This window comes from Oncorhynchus mykiss, chromosome 17 (genome assembly GCF_013265735.2).
Source record: "Oncorhynchus mykiss isolate Arlee chromosome 17, USDA_OmykA_1.1, whole genome shotgun sequence".
Classification (NCBI taxonomy): Eukaryota; Metazoa; Chordata; class Actinopteri; order Salmoniformes; family Salmonidae; genus Oncorhynchus; species Oncorhynchus mykiss.
The window spans coordinates 7,449,566-7,467,386 of NC_048581.1; the positions used below are offsets into that span (position 1 = coordinate 7,449,566).

The 17,821-nt window shown below is 44.2% G+C and overlaps 1 protein-coding gene across 1 annotated transcript in view; it reads right to left on the reverse strand.

Annotated features, from left to right (window-relative positions):
* Window positions 1-9,348, reverse strand: part of LOC110493375 (zinc finger protein 729) — a 188,761-nt gene extending 179,413 nt beyond the window's left edge. The window contains 1 exon segment of the mRNA XM_036948726.1: window positions 8,901-9,348. Coding sequence (XP_036804621.1) covers window positions 8,901-8,909 — 9 coding nt within the window. The 5' untranslated portion in view covers window positions 8,910-9,348.
* Between the last annotated feature and the right edge of the window lie 8,473 nt (window positions 9,349-17,821).

A 17,821-nucleotide genomic window follows, 5' to 3' on the forward strand; every position in this document is an offset into this window, starting at 1 on the left:
AATGGACAAACAGTACTATTGCCGTTTTTTTTTTCCTTTTCCAAGGTTAGGTCTTTTAAAAGGGAGTATGCGAGGTGTTTGGTTAGCCGAGCCGAGCTAGGCGCCAGCCGAATCGAAGCATCCTGGCGCATTAATAAGCGGCCTCGTTTTTTTGCAGACAAGGCCTATAGGTGATCATACCTCTCTAGGAACTGATCCGTCGTCAGTATTGTGGAATAATTCTAATGATCAATTAAGATTTGAATGGGGAAAAAGCTGATCCGAGAGCAGCGCTGCCTTTCTTTCCATCCTATCAGTATCAACACACAACGCACTTAGCGAGGATCCTCTCTGCATGGTGTTGAGGGGAAATGCATGTTCGTTCCATCCTATCAGTATCAACACACGACGCACTTAGCGAGGATCCTCTCTGCATGGTGTTTAGGGGAAATGCATGTTCGTTCCATCCTATCAGTATCAACACACGACTCACTTAGCGAGGATCCTCTCTGCACGGTGTTTAGGGGAAATGCATGTTCGTTCCATCCTATCAGTATCAACACACGACGCACTTAGCAAGGATCCTCTCTGCACGGTGTTTAGGGGAAATGCGTGTGACACCTTCGGCCGTTAGGATCGGTACATCATTAAAGTAGCTACGCAAAACGAAAATCGTAACGATATGGGCAATTATAATTTGATTATTTTTTTTGTAATTATCCGCGCTTTCATGTCAATTAGTCAGGTGCGAGGTACTATGGGGTCTAAATCAGTGGTTCCGAAACGGATGACTTATTTCAGTTGTAATAGTAAAACGCACAAGGTGAAATGTAGAATTTGGGTAGTTCATCATCGGCATTGTAAATAAGAATTTGTTCTTAACTGACTTGCCTAGTTAAATAAAGGTTAAAGTAATTTTTTAATACATGTTTTAATTCATCAGTTCCTCGTGTCATGTTAGTCATTGCAGATCTTAAGAGAGACATTTATAACTGGTCTGAAATGTCCAGATCAACTAATCCAGATCAACTAGCACGTGTCAGCTAACGTTTTTTTAGCTTGTTTTTCTTTTAGCACATAGATTTTGTTTAATGTTTGAGTCACTCGGATATCACATCAATAAACATTATACATTGGCAAAATGTATAGAATTGCAAGAAAACGTGCTTCAAAAATTGCTACATTTTCTCTGCAACCCATGACAAAATGTGTAGAATTGCAGGGAATAAGTTTTAAACCTGTCAAAACAGTTGACACAAAACATGGGTCATGAACAGTGCTTGTGCCCATAGAAATAGACCTGGGAGAACAGAAGGGCGGGCTGTTGGTCCTGCTGCTCTGATTGGATAAAGAAATAGACCTGGGAGAACAGAAGGGCGGGGCTGTTGGTCCTGCTGCTCTGATTGGATAAAGAAATAGACCTGGGAGAACAGAAGGGCGGGCTGTTGGTCCTGCAGCTCTGATTGGATAAAGAAATAGACCTGGGAGAACAAAAGGGCGGGGCTGTTGGTCCTGCTGCTCTGATTGGATAAAGAAATAAACCTGGGAGAACAGAAGGGCGGGGCTGTTGGTCCTGCTGCTCTGATTGGATAAAGAAATAGACCTGGGAGAACAGAAGGGCGGGGCTGTTGGTCCTGCTGCTCTGATTGGATAAATAAATAGACCTGGGAGAACAGAAGGGTGGGCTGTTGGTCCTGCTGCTCTGATTGGATAAAGAAATAGACCTGGGAGAACAGAAGGGCGGGCTGTTGGTCCTGCTGCTCTGATTGGATAAAGAAATAGACCTGGGAGAACAGAAGGGCGGGCTGTTGGTCCTGCTGCTCTGATTGGATAAAGAAATAGACCTGGGAGAACAGAAGGGCGGGCTGTTGGTCCTGCTGCTCTGATTGGATAAATAAATAGACCTGGGAGAACAGAAGGGCGGGCTGTTGGTCCTGCTGCTCTGATTGGATAAAGAAATAGACCTGGGAGAACAGAAGGGCGGGCTGTTGGTCCTGCTGCTCTGATTGGACAAAGAAATAGACCTGGGAGAACAGAAGGGCGGGCTGTTGGTCCTGCTGCTCTGATTGGATAAATAAATAGACCTGGGAGAACAGAAGGGTGGGCTGTTGGTCCTGCTGCTCTGATTGGATAAAGAAATAGACCTGGGAGAACAGAAGGGCGGGCTGTTGGTCCTGCTGCTCTGATTGGATAAAGAAATAAACCTGGGAGAACAGAAGGGCGGGGCTGTTGGTCCTGCTGCTCTGATTGGATAAAGAAATAGACCTGGGAGAACAGAAGGGCGGGCTGTTGGTCCTGCAGCTCTGATTGGATAAAGAAATAGACCTGGGAGAACAGAAGGGCAGGCTGTTGGTCCTGCAGCTCTGATTGGATAAAGAAATAGACCTGGGAGAACAAAAGGGCGGGGCTGTTGGTCCTGCTGCTCTGATTGGATAAAGCGAAGCTGTATTTCTCATTCATAATTTCCCCCGGTCTTTTCCTGACATGTTTGGGTCTTGTCATTCAGATTGCTGCTGCCTCCTGTTAGTCTGCTACTATGATACAGCAATAGGTAAGAACACTTGCTATCAATGTGCATAATATCTAACAAGCAGAGCTTATTAACGCTAATTTATTAAGGACACACACACATACCAGTCCGCACGCTGCTCCTAATCTGCAACTTTTTTTGGTCGATAAATGTGCAGGGAGATTTTGCCAACATCTACTTAGCAATATTAAAACACTTCCGTTTTTTCCCCCCCGATCACGAGTATCATCAACGGTCAATTTACGGATACGACTACAAAGCATTGCCATGTTGGCACACTCCTCTCATAAGATGAAGTTCCCAGAGTGTTACACTACGAAGCAAAGCTAGATCTACTCAGGCCGCTACAAAGCTAGATCTACTCAGGCCGCTACAAAGCTAGATCTACTCAGGCCGCTACAAAGCTAGATCTACTCAGGCCGCTACAAAGCTAGATCTACTCAGGCCGCTACAAAGCTAGATCTACTCAGGCCGCTACAAAGCTAGATCTACTCAGGCTGCTACAAAGCTAGCCAGCTTCATCCGTACTACGACGGTTGATATTGCTCGTCCGCCTCCAGCAGGCTTGTAACTGCGTGCATGTTGCGCGTCTTAATATAGACAAATCTACTACGGCGAAAGTATAACTGCCAGAATAAAGGAAACACCAATATAAAGGTGTCTTAATATAGATACAGCGACTACAGAGAATGTATATATGAGAAAACACCAATATAAAGGTGTCTTAATATAGATACAGCGACTACAGAGAATGTATATATGAGAAAACACCAATATAAAGGTGTCTTAATATAGATACAGCGACTACAGAGAATGTATATATGAGAAAACACCAATATAAAGGTGTCTTAATATAGATACAGCAACTACAGAGAATGTATATATGATAAAACCCCACCATGAAGTGTGTTAATAGGGCGCTGGGCCACCATCAGAACAGCTTCAATGTGCTTTGACATAGATGGTACAAGTGTCTGGAACTCTATCGGAGGGATGCGACACCCTTCTTCCACAAGAAATTACATCATTTGTTGTTTTGTTGATGGTGGTGGGAAAACGCTGGCTCTGGCTCTGCTCCAGAATCTCCCATAGTTCAACTGGGTTGAGAGCTGGTGACTGAGACGGCCATGTGGTTTACATCGTGGTGACAGACGGCCATGGCATGTGGTTTACATCGTGGTGACTGAGACGGCCATGTGGTTTACTTCGTGGTGACTGAGACGGCCATGTGGTTTAAATCGTGGTGACTGAGACGGCCATGTGGTTTACATCGTGGTGACTGAGACGTCCATGTGGTTTACATCGTGGTGACTGAGTCGGCCATGTGGTTTACATCGTGGTGACTGAGACGGCCATGTGGTTTACATCGTGGTGACTGAGTCGGCCATGTGGTTTAAATCGTGGTGACTGAGACGGCCATGTGGTTTACATCGTGGTGACTGAGACGGCCATGTGGTTTACATCGTGGTGACTGAGTCGGCCATGTGGTTTACATCGTGGTGACTGAGACGGCCATGTGGTTTACATCGTGGTGACAGAGACGGCCATGTGGTTTACATCGTGGTGACTGAGACGGCCATGGCACGTGGTTTACATCGTGGTGACTGAGACGGACATGTGGTTTACATTGTGATGACTGAGACGGCCATGTGGTTTACATCGTGGTGACTAAGACGGCATGTGATTTACATCGTGGTGACTGAGACGGCCATGTGGTTTACATCGTGGTGACTGAGACGGCAATGTGGTTTACATCGTGGTGACTGAGACGGCCATGTGGTTTACATCGTGGTGACTGAGACGGCCATGTGGTTTACATCGTGGTGACTGAGACGGCTATGTGGTTTACATCGTGGTGACTGAGACGGCCATGTGGTTTACATCGTGGTGCCTGAGACGGCCATGTGGTTTACATCGTGGTGACTGAGACGGCCATGTGGTTTACATCGTGGTGACTGAGACGTCCAATCTGCAGCCTCCTCGTGTCACTTAATGATGCGTTTCATGGATGGATGGGGGGGTATTGTCATCCTGGAAGAAATTATTCCTAATTGACTCAAGTGTTCCCTATATTTTGGCAGTTACCTATAGGTCTATGTGGGCTTATTAGTTTAGTGGTTATTTTTTATTTTTTTTAACTTTACCCCTTTTTCTCCCCAATTTCGTGGTATCCAATTGTTTTAGTAGCTACTATCTTGTCTCATCGCTTCAACTCCCATACGGGCTCGGGAGAGACGAAGGTTTAAAGTCATGCGTCCTCTGATACACAACCCAACCAAGCCGCACTGCTTCTTAACAAGGCGCGCATCCAACCCGGAAGCCAGCCGCACCAATGTGTCAGAGGAAACAGTGCGCCTGGCAACCTTGGTTAGCGCGCACTGCGCCCGGCCCACCACAGGAGTCGCTGGTGCGCGATGAGACAAGGACATCCCTACCGACCAAGCCCTCCCTAACCCGGACGACGCTAGGCCAATTGTGCGTCGCCCCACGGACCTCCCGGTTACGACAGAGCCTGGGCGCAAACTCAGAGTCTCTGATGGCACAGCTGGCGCTTAACCACTGCGCCACCCGGGAGGCCCAGTTTAGTGGTTCTTAACCTGGGGATTCCAGAGGTTGCCCGTTTTTGCCTTAGCACTACACACCTGATTTCAATCATCAAAACTTGACGAATCGATCATTTGAATCAGCTGTGTAGTGCAAATGAATTGATCATTTGAATCAGCTGTGTCGTGCAAATGAATTGATCATTTGAATCAGCTGTGTCGTGCAAATGAATTGATCATTTGAATCAGCTGTGTAGTGCAAATGAATTGATCATTTGAATCAGCTGTGTAGTGCAAGTGATTTGATCATTTGAATCAGCTGTGTCGTGCAAATGAATTGATCATTTGAATCAGCTGTGTCGTGCAAATGAATTGATCATTTGAATCAGCTGTGTAGTGCAAATGAATTGATCATTTGAATCAGCTGTGTAGTGCAAATGAATTGATCATTTGAATCAGCTGTGTAGTGCAAATGAATTGATCATTTGAATCAGCTGTGTAGTGCAAATGAATTGATCATTTGAATCAGCTGTGTAGTGCAAATGAATTGATCATTTGAATCAGCTGTGTCGTGCAAATGAATTGATCATTTGAATCAGCTGTGTAGTGCCAGGGTTTAGCATTAACTTTCAGAAAACTGCCTTTTAAAAAACGCAGACCTAAAACAATAGGCGTGTTACACCAGTTAACCTGTGGTTTATATTGAAAGGTAGTAGTGTGTTTTTGAGTGATCAGGGGCAAATACAGTTATTAAATCACACTAAATAAATGAAAACATCCGACAGACAGCAAGTCGCGTCATTTTTATCAGATGACAACAGAAGTCTAGCAGCCACATTCAGTAAAATAGCTTACAGTGAAACTTTTTATGGCTATTGTTTACAGGCCTCCTGGGCCATATACAGCGTTCCTCACTGAGTTCCCTGAATCCCTATCGGACCTTGTAGTCATGGCAGATAATATTCTAATTTTTGGTGACTAACATTCACATGGAAAAGTCCACAGACCCACTCAGTGGGGTTTGTCCAACATGTCTCCGGACCTACTCAGTGGGGTTTTGTCCAACATGTCTCCGGACCTACTCAGTGGGGTTTTGTCCAACATGTCTCCGGACCTACTCAGTGGGGTTTTGTCCAACATGTCTCCGGACCCACTCAGTGGGTTTTGTCCAACATGTCTCCGGACCTACTCAGTGGGGTTTGTTCAACATGTCTCCGGACCTACTCAGTGGGGTTTGTCCAACATGTCTCTGGACCCATTCAGTGGGGTTTGTCCAACAGTCTCTGGACCCACTCAGTGGGGTTTGTTCAACATGTCTCTGGACCCACTCAGTGGGTTTTGTCCAACATGTCTCCGGACCTACTCAGTGGGGTTTGTTCAACATGTCTCCGGACCTACTCAGTGGGGTTTGTCCAACATGTCTCTGGACCCACTCAGTGGGGTTTGTCCAACAGTCTCTGGACCCACTCAGTGGGGTTTGTCCAACAGTCTCTGGACCCACTCAGTGGGGTTTGTCCAACAGTCTCTGGACCCACTCAGTGGGGTTTGTTCAACAGTCTCTGGACCCACTCAGTGGGGTTTGTTCAACATGTCTCTGGACCCACTCAGTGGGGTTTGTTCAACATGTCTCTGGACCCACTCACAGCCACAGTCATACTCTGGACCTAGTTTTGTCCCATGGAATAAATGTTGTGGATCTTAATGTTTTTCCTCAAAAATCCTGGACTATCGGACCCCCACTTCATTACGATTGCAATCGCAACTAATAATCTGCTCAGACCCCAACCAAGGAACATCAAAAGCTGTGCTATAAATTCTCAGACAACCCAAAGACGTCAGAGTACAGAAATCAGTTAGCCAACTGAGGAACTAAATGTAACCTTGTGTAATAGCCTAGATACAGTCGCACCCCAAAAACAAAAAACATTTGTCATAAGAAACTAGCTGGTATAGAAAAAATACCCGGGCCCTATATTTCTTATTGTACCTAGAACAGCTGGAGGCAGGGTTTTCTCCTATAGAGCTCCATTTTTATGGAATGGTCTGCCTACCCATGTGAGAGACGCAGACTCAGTCTCGACCTTTAAGTCTTTACTGAAGACTCATCTCTTCAGTAGGTCCTATGATTGAGTGTAGTCTGGCTCAGGGGTGTGAAGGTGAACGGAAAGGCACTGGAGCCACGAACCACCCTTGCGGTCACTGCCTGGCCGGTTCCCCCCTCTCTGGGATTGTCTGCCTCTAACCCTATTAAGGGGGCTGAGTCAATGGCGCTCCTCCATGCCATCCCTAGGAGGGGTGTGTCACTTGAGTGGGTTGAGTCACTGACGTGATCTTCCTGTCCGGGTTGGCCCCCCCTCGGGTTTGTTTCCCATGGGGGAGATCTTTGTGGGCTATACTCGGCCTTGTCTCAGGGTAGTAAGTTGGTGGTTTGAAGATATCCCTCTAGTGGTGTGGGGGCTGTGCTTTGGCAAAGTGGGTGGGGTTATATCCTGCCTGGTTGGCCCTGTCCGGGGGTCTCGTCGGACGGGCCACAATGTCTCCTGACCACTCCTTTCTCAGCGTACAGTATTTATGCTGTAATAGTCTACGTGTTGGGGGGGCTAGGGTCAGTCTGGTGTATTTCTCCTGTCTTATCCGGTGTCCTGTGTGAATTTAAGCACGCCCCCTCTAATTCTCTCTCAATTTCTTCTCTCGGAGGACCTGAGCCCTTGGACCATGCCTCAGGACTACCTGGCCTGATGACTCCTCTCCACACTTCTTCTGTGGTTCCTGCTGTTCTAGGGAGTTTTTCCTAGCCACGGTGCTTCTACATCTGCATTGCTTGCTGTTTGGGGTTTTAGGCTGGGTTTCTGTGCAGCACTTTGTGACATCATCGGTTAATGTAAAAGGGACTTTATAAATACATTTGATTGATTTTACCATTTGAAAGTAGTCAACTGGGTGGGACTTCCTATGGTTTAAAGAAGCATCACATAATTCCATCCAGGTAGGCAGGAGGGACCTGCCAATGAATTATACTCATGGGCAGAAGGATCACATAATTCCATCCAGCCTAGTGGTTAGAGCTTTGGGCCAGTAACCGAAAGGCTGCTGAATCGAATCCCTGAGTTGACAAGGTAAAAATCTGTCGTTCTGCCCCTGACATGGCGGATGTTGATTAAGGCAGCTCTCTCTGTTTCAGAGGGGTTGGGTTAAATGTATTAGACACATTTCAGTTAAGGTATTCAGTTGTACAACTGACTAGGTATCCCAATTTCCCCAATCAGCAGTCATAAAAGTATGCCTTCTTTACTTTAAAGAACTACAAAATAGTGATTGTCAGGCAGCAGCTCTGAGATGACTTGGCATGAAATGAAACAAATGTAATACACACAACTGACATATTTTAGAGTAAATTAATGGTTAATATGTGAAGCGCAGTAACTGTCATCACTACCATCATGGGAGTTTTATTAATAGTTGTATCCTGTGCATTCAACCCCAATAATCGAAACAGAAAAGAGTTTATTTTTCTGAATCGAACCGACCTCAAAAATAACTAATCGCTCAGCGCAGCGGGGAATGGTCGTGTTCGTGTGTAAACCAAGTATATGTCGGGAGAAGAGTGGAGAATGCTAAAGGCTAGGTGCTATTCTGCCGACGTGTACTTGGTTTACACAAGATCAATCCCCGCTACTGATAGCTAACGCTAGTTATCTCCATCCAGCCACTACCCATTGTGCTAACACCAATCCGATACTTTTTTTAAATCTGGGAGTGCACACTTTGGGAAAAGGGTGGAGAAACGGGACGCAACTAGCTAGCTAGAGAACGTTTCGTTTGCTAGCAACCAAAGTCGTGGTTCTCACCTCCTCCATCTTGAATCCTTCAGGAATTATTGAAGCAGCTAGCTAAATGCTGTAGCGGGAAATGAATTTCTGAAATCGTCCACGTCCTTCCTCTGAAATGAAATGTTCACCACGAGGTCACGTTAGCTAGCGAATGAAATAGTAGCACTTGCCATTAGAATTTGACAAAGGTTAGCTAGCTAGGCTAACGGCAGCCAGGAAGCTAGCTAACTGCTTTGCTAAACCCGATTACAAAACTATAAAAATAGTACTTGGAAATATTGCCTGCTCCGTGTTTACAGTTAAAGTTTGGCAACGTCACAGCATATTTTTCAACCGTATCATTGTGATATTTGACGAATTTCCAACAAAATTACGTGGACAGCTAATCCAGACGGCTGGCTAGCTACATCAGCGTCTTTCTGCTTCCGGTCTAACTTCCGGTCCGGATTAGCTTCTACTGTGGACTCCGCTATACCGCCACCACCAGTTCAGGAGCACATTGCAGTGGTGTTTTACAACATGCATATTTTAATTTCTTAATCCAAATAATGTTATTTCAATAATACTGAGTTGACTGTTATTGATATTTTATATGCAGAGCTCCTGAGGCATCACCTAAATGTGTAATACACAGAGTGGAAGAGGAGAAGTCCAGGGGCTACATGACTTCCCTGACTTGACCTCTACAAGATTGTCAGCAGATTCCATCACCGTCATTTACCATCCTCTGACCACTCCCTCCGCTCAAACCATGAACTGACCCGCTCCTCTTCGGAGGATGCAGCGTTCAAAGACTCGGCCTCTATTCGTCGACCTGTCATGATATCATTTTTGTTATTGCAGGGTAGCCTAGTGGTTAGAGCGTTGGACTAGGAACCAGAAGGTTGCAAGTTCAAACCCCCGAGCTGACAAGGTACAAATCTGTCATTCTGCCCAAGGCTACCTGCCTCTCCATGCAACTATCAATCACTTAGATCATGTATTTTCAGGTAGAGATACCTCTCAAATCATGCTGTAGCAGGCATAAAAGAAACACAGACCAGACAAATAAATGCACATTAGATTATGGTCATTGTAGTTAGTTTAGCGCATTAAACGTGGTAATTATGTGGAATATTAGCTTGTTGGGAACTACCACTGTTCCTAGCCTAGGCCATCATAGAAAATAAGAATTTGTTCTTAACTGACTTGCCAAGTTAAATAAATAAAGGAAAAATACATTTTAAAAATGTATTGTTGTGTTTGAAGCGTTTTGGGATTCTATGAAAACCCCTATAGAAGTGTAATAAATTATTAATAGTAGTGTATTGTAAATCCCAGTAATATACTTCAGACGAGGGGTAGCCAACCCTTCTCACGCATCGCTAGTGGAGAAAAGCAACGAGTAGTAACAACTTTTACAAGTTGTAGATCACAAATCTTACACTTAATAAAATTAATTATCAATTAATGGTCTTCATTTTTCTGTTCCGCTTCCTGAACCATGAAACACATTATTTGAAGCCTGTTTTGTTGGGTGGGCCTTAGAATTTACTTCCATGAAAATTAGACCATTTGGAATTTACTTCCTGGATTGAAATAGCTGTGAAAGCGACGGCAAAGATGATGGATATACTGACAGGATACAGTACGTCTCTCCGTTGGGAGTCGTTGTCCACAAAAGCGGCACGGCGGGCTGTCAAGCTTCGGTCTATCCTTTCTTTTGGATTGGTGAATACATCTCATATTATTATTGTAATCCAGTTTTGAATATTCAATAAGGGTTGTTGACGTCAACCGCCGTTATTCAATGGGGAGAGATGCTATGCCCCATTTCATGAATATGCATAGCCATCTTGAGACGCCGCGGATTTAAAGTTTTTTTCTTTCTTCTTAAAGTTGCGGGGATGTCACGTGTCCTACTTATATAAGTACACTCGTAACAACTTAAGCTTTACGCCTATTAGACCAAATACAACTCAGGTAGCAAATCTTTATTTGTTGTTGAACAAATCCGACACTCTTGGGCCTCCATACAAAACTCCTTGCTTGGTGGGCGAAACAACGCCACCTGCTGGAGAGAGAAAGATTTCCCGCCGAGTTGGACACTCCGTTCCTTTTCCTCTGGTGAGGGCCACTTCCACGTTACTTCTGGGTCGTGTCCCATAATCTCTTGAATGGGCTTCAAGATTAAATGATCAAATTCGTGAAAACGCGGTCATTTAAGATATATACATTTGCTCATAACCGTTGCCTTTTATCAAAATATTTGACGCTCAGAAACGAATTCCCATCTCCTAAAGTTAGAAAATTTGAACTACCACTCTTGCAGCCTTGTTACCATGCTGGATCATGGTAAAAATATTATGCTGGGTTTTGTGACTGAACCTGCCAGTAGTTTTTTTGTAGTCCTGCAAAAAAATAAAATAAGGACGAAGCCATCAACGGCGTCACCCCATTGTTTCCTATGTGAAGTCTCAGTGGCGCGTTTGAAGATCAGGAAGTGTCATTTCAGCATGTCGCCATCTTGCCATATGGAGGAGTTTTTGGAAACACTGCAGTTTGAGCTATTCCAGGAAGTGAAACATCACATGCAGTTTGAGCTACTCCAGGAAGTGAAACATCACATGCAGTTTGAGCTACTCCAGGAAGTGAAACATCACATGCAGTTTGAGCTACTCCAGGAAGTGAAACATCACATGCAGTTTGAGCTACTCCAGGAAGTGAAACATCACATGCAGTTTGAGCTACTCCAGGAAGTGAAACATCACATGCAGTTTGAGCTACTCCAGGAGGTGAAACATCACATGCAGTTTGAGCTACTCCAGGAGGTGAAACATCACATGCAGTTTGAGCTATTCCAGGAGGTGAAACATCACATGCAGTTTGAGCTACTCCAGGAGGTGAAACATCACATGCAGTTTGAGCTATTCCAGGAAGTGACGTTGAAGGCTAGCTCAGTACTGCTCCCTTTCATTGGGATGTGTGTGATTTTTAAATAATCGGTTCAAGGACATACCTTGTTTGGGGGCGGCAGGTAGCCTAGTGGTTAGAGCGTTGGACGAGCAACCGGTTACTAGATCAAATCCCCGAGCTGACAAGGTAAAAATCTGTCGTTCTGCCCCTGAACCAGGCAGTTAACCCACTGCTCCTAGGCTGTCATTGAAAATAAGAATTTGTTCTTAACTGACTTGGTCAAAAGTATTGGTCATATTGTGTAACGAAAAAATAACGATGTCAACGAATATTGACCATGAAGTTTGCCATATTCCCATTGATTATAATGGGGGACTCCAACTTTCTGAAAACACTGCCTCAGTACCCCGATCGGCCTTGATATCCTAAATGAGAGAAGGCAGCTTGTTCTCCCCTGCTGCAAACTCTCTAAAGATAGTCACATACAGCTGTTGGGAGTTGTAGTTTATGATGAATGAAATGTAACCTTTCGGCTTCGTACTCCTCCTTGGGCATCAAATAAGTTGAAAACCGATATGGTAATTCATTCAAATGAAAACACATACATTTTACTATGCAGTTCCAGTCAAAAGTTTGGACACCTACTCATTCAAGGGTTTTTCTACATTGTAGAATGATAGTGAAAACATCACAACTATGAAATAACACATATGGAGTCATGTAGTAACCATAAAAAGTGTTAAACAAATCAAAATATATTTAAAATTTTTCAAAGTAGCCTTGATGACAGTTTTGCACACTCTTGGCATTCTCTCAACCAGCTTCATGAGGTAGTCACCTGCAGTGGTGTAAAGTACTTCAGTTAAAGTACTAGTTACATTTGGAATGCTTAGCAGGACAGGAAAATGGTCTAATTCACACACTTATCAAGAGAACATCCCTGGTCATCCCGACTGTCTCTGATCTGGCGGAACAACTAAACACAAATGCTTGGTTTGTAAATGATGTCCGAGTGTTGGAGCCCCTGGCTATCTGTAAATAAAACAAAAGATAATTGTCCCATCTGGTTTTCTTAATACAAGGAAGTTGTAAGTAGTAATACTTCTACTTTTGACAGTTAAGTATATTTCAAATCAAATACTTTTAGACTTTTACTCAAGTAGTATTTTACTGGGTGACTTTCACTTAAGTCATTTTCTATTAAGGGTATCTATACTTTTACTCATATGACAATTTGGTACTTTTTCTACCACTGGTGACCTGGAATGCATTTCAATTAACAGGTGTGCCTTGTTCAAAGTTCATTTGTGGAGTTTCTTTCCTTCTTAATGTGTTTGAGACGATCAGTTGTGTTGTGACAAGGTAGGGTTGGTATACAGAAGAGCCCTATTTGGTAAAAGACCAAGTCCACATTATGGCAAGAACAGCTCAAAATAACAAAGAGAAACAACAGTCCATCATTACTTTAAGACACGAAGATCAGTCAATCCGTAAAATGTAAATAAGTTTCTTCAAATGCAGTCGCAAAAACCATCGAGCGCTATGATGAAACTGGCTCTCATTTGTTTTTCAACAGGACAATGACCCAAAACCCATCCCCAGGCTGTGTAAGGAGAGTGATAGAGGGCTGCATCAGATGACCTGGTCTCCACAATCACCTGACCTCAACGCAATCGAGATGGTTTGGGATAAGTTGGACCGCAGAGTGAAGGAAAAGCAGCCAACATGTGCTCAGCATATGTGGGAACTCCTTCAAGACTGTTGGAAAAAAACCTTTACGCATGAAGCTGGTTGAGAGAATGCCAAGAGTGTGCAAAGCTGTCATCAAGGCAAAGGGTGGCGACTTTGAAGAATCTCAAATATATTTATGTTTAAATATTGATTTGTTTAACACTTGGTTACTACACGATTCCATGTGTTACTTCGTAGTGTTGATGTCGTCACTATTATTCTACAATGTAGAAAATAGTACAAAATAATGAAAACCCCTTGAATGAGTAGGTGTTCTAAACCCTTGAATGAGTAGGTGTTCTAAACCCTTGAATGAGTAGGTGTTCTAAACCCTTGAATGAGTAGGTGTTCTAAACCCTTGAATGAGTAGGTGTTCTAAACCCTTGAATGAGTAGGTGTTCTAAACCCTTGAATGAGTAGGTGTTCTAAAACCCTTGAATGAGTAGGTGTTCTAAACCCTTGAATGAGTAGGTGTTCTAAACCCTTGAATGAGTAGGTGTTCTAAACCCTTGAATGAGTAGGTGTTCTAAACCCTTGAATGAGTAGGTGTTCTAAACCCTTGAATGAGTAGGTGTTCTAAACCCTTGAATGAGTAGGTGTTCTAAACCCTTGAATGAGTAGGTGTTCTAAACCCTTGAATGAGTAGGTGTTCTAAAACCCTTGAATGAGTAGGTGTTCTAAACCCTTGAATGAGTAGGTGTTCTAAAACCCTTGAATGAGTAGGTGTTCTAAACCCTTGAATGAGCAGGTGTTCTAAACCCTTGAATGAGTAGGTGTTCTAAAACCCTTGAATGAGTAGGTGTTCTAAACCCTTGAATGAGTAGGTGTTCTAAAACCCTTGAATGAGTAGGTGTTCTAAACCCTTGAATGAGTAGGTGTCCAAACCTTTGCCTGGTACTATATATCTCAAATTCATTTGAAGATGCCCATTTGGAGCCCATTTTTAGCCTACAAAACCAGAACCCAGAAGTTAAAATGACACTTCACTTTCATAGGGGATTGAAATTCACCCCAACCCTGCAGTGTCATCTCTATGATCCTCTCCTCCATACCAGGTAACTAAGGTGTATCTTCTAACACACCTGAGGTAACTCTTGTTAATGACATTTGCTTACTGTGTATCACAAATGAAAGAACCAATCAAAGTCATTATTTACTTGGCTCTTTATTTTTCGACACAACACTACAGATAACGTATTTTCATAATATGTAGCCGTCTTTGTTGAGTATAAACAACGAAATAAAATATAACTTCTTGTAAACATACACCAGTGCCTTCAGAAACTATTCAGACCCCTTGACTTTTTACACATTCTGTTACGGCCTTATTCTAAAATTGATTAATTATAAAATCCTCATCTATCTCCACACAACACAATACGACAATACCCCCATAAAGACCCAATACCCGACAATACCCCACAATGCCATGCCACAATACCCCAATACCCCATAAAAACCCAATACACCACAACGACTCAATACACCACAACGACACAAAAATACCCCACAATACCCCAACAACGACACAAAAATACCCCACAATGACACAATACCCCACAATATCCCATAAAAACCCACAGCGACACAATACCCCACAATGCCACAATACCCTACAACGACACAGTGCCCCACAACGACAGTGCCCCACAGCGACACAGTGCCCCACAACGACACAGTGCCCCACAACGACACAGTGCCCCACAACGACACAGTGCCCCACAACGACACAGTGCCCCACAACGACACAGTGCCCCACAACGACACAGTGCCCCACAGCGACACAGTGCCCCACAACGACACAGTGCCCCACAGCGACACAGTGCCCCACAGCGACACAGTGCCCCACAGCGACACAGTGCCCCACAGCGACACAGTGCCCCACAGCGACACAGTGCCCCACAGCGACACTGTACCCCACAACGACACTGTACCCCACAACGACACTATACCCCACAACACTATACCCCACTATACCCCACAACGACACTATACCCCACAACGACACTACAACACTATACCCCACAACGACACTGTACCCCACAACGACACTATACCCCACAACACTATACCCCACTATACCCCACAACGACACTATACCCCACAACGACACTACAACACTATACCCCACAACGACACTACACCCCACAACGACACTACACCCCACTATACCCCACAACGACACTACACCCCACTATACCCCACAACGACACTACACCCCACAACGACACTACACCCCACTATACCCCACAACGACACTATACCCCACAACAACACTATACCCCACAATGACACTATACCCCACAACGACACTATACCCCACAACGACACTATACCCCACTATACCCCACAACGACACTACACCCCACTATACTCCACAACGACACTATACCCCACAACAACACTATACCCCACAATGACACTATACCCCACAACGACACTATACCCCACTATACCCCACAACGACAGTATACCCCACTATACCCCACAACGACACTATACCCCACAACGACACTATACCCCACAACGACACTATACCTCACTATACCCCACTACACCCCACAATACCCACTACACCCCACAACGACACAAAGCCGAAACAGGTTTATAGACACGCTGGTAATTTTTTTGTTGGCAAAAAAATAATAATCTTATTTACATAAGTATTCAGACCCTTTGTTGAGACTATAAATTGAGCTCAGGTGCATTCTGTTTCCATTGCTCATCCTTGAGATGTATCTACAACTTGATAGGAGTCCACCTGGTGTAAATTCAATTGACTGGACATGATTTGGAAAGGCACACACCTGTTTTTCAGCAGAAGGGACTGAAAGTCTCATCAGGATTGAGGGAAATCAGAACAGAGCAAAGGACAGAGAGATCCTTGATGAAAACTTGCTCCAGAGCGCTCAGACCGGGGCGAAGGTTCACCTTCCAACAGGACAACGACCCTAAAGCACACAACCAAGACAACGCAGGAGTGACTTCGGGACAAGTCTCTGAATGTCCTTGAGCGGCCCAGCCAGAGCTCGGAATTGAACCCGATCAATCATCTCTGGAGAGACCTGAAAATAGCTGCGCAGCGACACTCCCCATCCAACCTGACAGAGTTTGAGAGGATTTGCAGAGAAGAATGGGAGAAACTCCCCGAATACAGGTGTGCCAAGCTTGTAGCATTATACCCAAGAAGACTCGAGGCTGTAATCGATGCTAAAGGTGCTTCAACAAAGTACTGAGTAAAGGGTCTGAATACGTACAGCTGAAGTCAGAAGTTTACATACATTTAGGTTGGAGTCATTAAAACTCGTTTTTCAACCACTCCACAAATGTCTTGTTAACAATCTATAGTTTTGGCAAGTCGGTTAGGACATCTACTTTGTGCATGACAAGTAATTTTTCCAATAATTGTTTACAGATTATTTCACTGTATCACAATTCCAGTGGGTCAGAAGTTTACATACACTAAGTTGACTGTGCCTTTAAACAGCTTGGAAAATTCCAGAAAATGTCATGGCTTTAGAAGCTTCTGATAGGCTAATTGACATCATTTGAGTCAATTGGAGGTGTACCTGTGGATGTATTTCAAGGCCTACCTTCAAACTCAGTGCCTCTTTTGCTTGACATCATGGGAAAATCAAAAGAAATCAGGCAAGAATTTCCCAATGCCTGAAGGTACCACGTTCATCTGTACAAACAATAGTACGCAAGTATAAACACCATGAGACCATGCAGCCATCACACCGCTCAGGAAGGAGACGCGTGCTGTCTCCTAGAGATGAACGTACTTTGGTGCGAAAAATAACAAATCAATCCCAGAACAACAGCAAATGACCTTGTGAAGATGCTGGAGGAAACAGGTACAAAAGTATCTTTATCCACATTAAAACGAGTCCTATATCGACATAACCTGAAAGGCCGCTCAGCAAGGAAGAAGCCACTGCTCCAAAACCGCCAGTTTGCAACTGCACATGGGAACCAAGATCGTACTTTTTGGAGAAATGTCCTCTGGTCTGATGAGACAAAAATAGTACTGTTTGGTTATAATGACCATCGTTAGGGGGAAAAAGGGGAAGGCTTTCAAGCCAAAGAAAACCATCCCAACCGTGAACCACGGGGGTGGCAGCATCATGTTGTGGGGGTGCTTTGCTGCAGGAGGGACTGGTGCACTTCACAAAATAGATGGCATCATGAGGGAGGAAAATGATGTGGATATATTGAAGCAACATCTAAAGACATCAGTTAAAGCTTGGTTGCAAATGGGTCTTCCAAATGGACAATGACCCCAAGCATACTTCCAAAGTTGTGGCAAAATG